Consider the following 4,145-nt stretch of genomic DNA (forward strand, 5'->3'; position numbering starts at 1 on the left):
TGGTTGTGAACCACCATGTGGTTACTGGAGTTGAACTCAGAACCTTTGGAAGAGCAGGCAGTACTCTTTACCCCTGAGCCATCTTTCCAGACCCATTTTCCTTTTTGAATTTTTTCTTTTTTCTTTTCTCTTTCTTTCTTTCTTTCTTTTTTTTTTTTTTTTTTGAGACAGGGTTTCTCTGTGTTGCTGTCTGCCTCTGCCTCCTCGTAGTAGGGATTATGGTCCGAGTGACGAGTCTCTCTGTCTGTCTGTCTCTCTGTCTCCCTCTGTCTTTCAAACTCTGATCCCTTCATCCCTGGTTCCTAGGTGGCCTTTCAGTGGCAGTTCCTGGTGAAATCCGTGGCTACCAGTTGGCACACCAACGGCATGGGCGACTGCCCTGGGCTCGCCTCTTCCAGCCAAGCATTGAGCTAGCCCGCCATGGCTTCCCTGTGGGCAAGGGCTTGGGAATGGCCCTGACCAGCAAACGGGAAATCATTGAGAAGACACCTGCCTTGTGGTGAGCAGTCTAAGTAGCCCAATCTGAGAGGGGTTGGGGGAGCTGTGTGCTTTGCTTTTCAGGAGCCTGTCGTTCAGTGGGGTTAAGTTGTTAAACTTCCTACTGTGTGTGTATAAGACACATTGAAAGCCAGGTTCAGAAGTCACAGTGTTGACTGTGGCCCGAGCAAGATGGGACCCTAGAAACCCCAAGTGAGAGAATAGCCCATTCGGGCTCGGCGTGAGGTCTGACGGGCCCAGTTTTCTGCATCTGCTGTCTTACACGTGGCCTCTCTGCCCCAGCGAGGTGTTCTGCCGGCAAGGGAAGGTGCTTCGGGAAGGAGAGATAGTGAAGATGCCGAGGCTAGCAGATACGTTGGAGATCCTGGCCCAGGAAGGAGCCCAGGCCTTCTACAATGGGAGCCTCACAGCCCAGATTGTGAAGGACATCCAGGAGGCTGGTGAGTGGCCTCAAGTGAGGAACTTCACGGGCAGGAGCGCTGAGTAGGGCCCAGGCTCTGAGGTGCTTCCTGCCTAGGTTGGCCTCTGCGCCCTCAGGGAGCACTTGGCAGGGGAGGGTCAGTGTGGATTCATAGCATCTGGCTCATCCCTAGCAGCCAGGCTGCATAGGAAACTTGAGTGTGAAGAGGGGTATAGTAGCCCTTAGGGCTGAGGAGGAGGTTGAGACTGAGGCTCTGGGAGGAGGACCTGTGAGAAATGAGCTGCATTGGCCGTGAAGCAGAGAGTGTGGGCCAAGGGGAAGACGGAAGACTCAAGGAGGGTTACAAGGTCTGAGGAAGAATTTCCGGGAGGGGTCTTAGAGGGGCGTTGGGAGGGGCAGCCTGAGGGCTTGGCTGTGGCCTTGTCCGTGTTATTTTTGTCCTGTTTCACGGAGTGCGGGAATTAACATGTTGATATTACCTCTGCAAATCCTACTTAGAACCAGTTCCTCAGAGAATCCCGTGTTTTCTTTCATCTGCTCCTTAGTTAGTGAGGGAGGGGCCCCATAGAAGGAGGAGGACAGGGGCAGGCAGTCTACACTTGGGAAAGACCCTCTGACTGTAGAGATGGAAGAAGGTCGATCAGGAGGCTGTTGTGGAGCCTGGCATAGGTGGACCCACCATTAGTGTCTAGGGCTCCCAGGGATGGTCAGGGTGACCAGTGTAATGGTGGATGCACCATTAGTGTCTAGGGCTCCCAGGGATGGTCAGGGTGACCAGTGTAATGGCCCCGTGGTCCCTTCTGTTGGTATAGACCATCTCCTCACTATGGTCCAAACCTGCCATTCTACTCAGTGGTGACCAACTTCCTTCTTAAACAGCCCTAACCCCATGGTGTACCCTTGACCATATTTCTTGGTTTCGTCCTGTACTCTGCCCAGTGGTAAACCAAGTCCCACATGGTACAGTCCTGTCCTCAGCCATGGTACAATGCCACCATGCTTCCACTGAACTGCTGTCCCATGCAGGAGGCATCATGACGGTTGAGGACCTGAATAACTACCGTGCTGAGCTGATTGAGAACCCTATAAGCATCAGCCTTGGGAACTCGACACTCTATGTGCCCAGTGCCCCACTCAGTGGGCCGGTGCTGGTTCTCATCTTGAACATCCTCAAAGGTGAGCTCTGTCTCTAGCCCCGCTAAGGGGCAGGAGCACTCTCCAGGAACACTCTGCTGGCGCTCCGTACTTGCTGGGTCTCTTTGCCCTGTATCTTTCCATCAGTGAACTTGTAGAGGGTCCACCCTGCCTCATGGCTGTGGCCTCCTAGAGGCAGTGTTGGGAGTGCAGGGCTCCCCATGGCGGGAGGGAGGGGGCAACAGTAGCTGGAAGAGGAAAAATGTTTAGGAAGAAGAAGAGGGTGGTAGAGGCCTTGTCCAGAGTGCGTTTCTGGCTAGTCTAAGTGGTCTTCCAGAAACCTTGGGACCCTCGAGCTGCTCCTCTCACGTCCATGTTGGCATGCCCTTGGCTTAGCCACATCTTTCTCAAATGGCCACTGCTGTTGGTTACTGCGTTTTTCTTTTCCAAAGGCGGAGTGTAGGGAACATAGCTCAGAGATGCATTAACACCCCCCCCCGAGCCCCTCCAGGCCCCAACTGCCTGCCAATGTGTGCTTGGGTACCACTCAGGATACAACTTCTCTCCGAAGAGCGTGGCAACCCCTGAAGAGAAGGCACTGACCTACCACCGTATCGTGGAGGCCTTTCGGTTTGCCTATGCCAAGAGGACCTTGCTTGGCGACCCAAAGTTTGTCGATGTGTCTCAGGTAAGGGGTTACCCCACAGTGGGTGGGAGACCTGCCAAAGGGGTACTGGGTGAGCGCTGAAATACACCCCACCTCTAGCTTTGTACATGCTTTCTGAACCCATTAATACAACTAAGTTTGATTCCAGGGTAGACTTGTTACACTACACCCTGACCTCCATTTTGTGGAGCTCATAGTGCAGGGTAAACTGAGGAAAGCAGACTTGAGAATGGATAATTGGTGTGTTGTTATCCCCTCTCCAAGTCCCTCCCCCTCCCCCCCCCCCCCCCCGTTCTGCCTTAACTCTCCCCCTCTCCCCCTCCCCCCCCCCCCCCCCGAACCCAGGTTCCTATCTCAGATCTTTCACACATGCTCGGGCCCTTGACCTGGAAGATTCTAGAACTCTCAATGCAGAAGCAAGGAATGGGTGGAAACGTTGCATCCTTCAGGAATAATGGGGGATGTTAAGACTAGGAGGGCAGAGAGCCTCACTCTGTAATCAAAATGGCTTCAAGGTCAAGGCAACTCTGTTACCTCAGCCTCTTAGTACTGGGGTTAAGGGCATGAGCCACCAAGCCCAGCCCCCGCTTTCTTCCCTTTTGTAAAAATGTCCCCACAGACAAGCCGGTCTAAAACATCAGTGCACACTGCGTGCTTTTCCTGGAGCCCCTGCTTGACTGCAAGCGTTCGGATAGAAGTCTTTCCCTTTTTCTTTTCCACCTCGTTTGCTATCCCCACGCTCATCCCCCGAATGGGTTAACCACGCCACAGTCCAGGGTGCGCTTCCTGCGAGCAGCAAGGGCTTCCTTCACACACGGAGTGGGAAGCCAACCTCAAGGTCACATGACTCACATTATCTGCCGGTAATGGGGCCCCCACCCCAGGGTCTCAGTACCTTTTGGGTGCAGTGTTCATCCAACCACCCCTTACACTTTGCCACAGTACTTTTTTGTTGGAAGACCATTTTGTGGCTGTGTCCAAACCCGAATGCTCAGAGATCTGCCTGCCTCTGCCTTCTGAGCACTGGAATTCAACGCTTGTGCCACCATGACCCGCCAGGCCATAAGATTTATTTGATGCCAGTGAGAGCATGGTGGAGTGTGGAGAGAAAAGAGAAAGTTTGAGATTGCCCAGACAAGAATGTTTTAGGGCTATGGGGGAAGGGGGACAGGATATCTTGCATGGCCAGGAAGAGAGGAAAGTGCCTTGTTAGTGTAAAACTTAGATGATGTGATGGAGGTGAAGGAGGGGTGCAGTTAGTTAAGATGGACCCATTATACCGATAGCCCTAGGGTGCTCCAGTGTCTGTCCGCCTGGGCTCTGTACATTGTCACTGGAGGAGTGAGAATGGCACCTGCCATTCTGGAACCTGGGGACCTGGGAGTGCCTTAGAGTTACAGAATCACAGCAGGTAGGGTGTCTGGG

At 53.3% G+C, this 4,145-nt stretch overlaps 1 protein-coding gene across 2 annotated transcripts in view; it reads left to right on the forward strand.

Moving 5' to 3' along the window:
• Nucleotides 1-4,145, forward strand: part of Ggt1 (gamma-glutamyltransferase 1) — an 18,463-nt gene that overhangs the window by 10,336 nt on the left and 3,982 nt on the right. For both annotated transcript variants that reach the window (XM_013351139.2, XM_005360194.2), the window contains exons 6-9: nt 307-499; nt 781-938; nt 1,946-2,095; nt 2,605-2,741. In XM_013351139.2, coding sequence (XP_013206593.1) covers nt 307-499; nt 781-938; nt 1,946-2,095; nt 2,605-2,741 — 638 coding nt within the window. The remainder of the gene's footprint in view (nt 1-306; nt 500-780; nt 939-1,945; nt 2,096-2,604; nt 2,742-4,145) is intronic.

This window comes from Microtus ochrogaster, linkage group LG2 (assembly GCF_000317375.1).
Source record: "Microtus ochrogaster isolate Prairie Vole_2 linkage group LG2, MicOch1.0, whole genome shotgun sequence".
Classification (NCBI taxonomy): Eukaryota; Metazoa; Chordata; class Mammalia; order Rodentia; family Cricetidae; genus Microtus; species Microtus ochrogaster.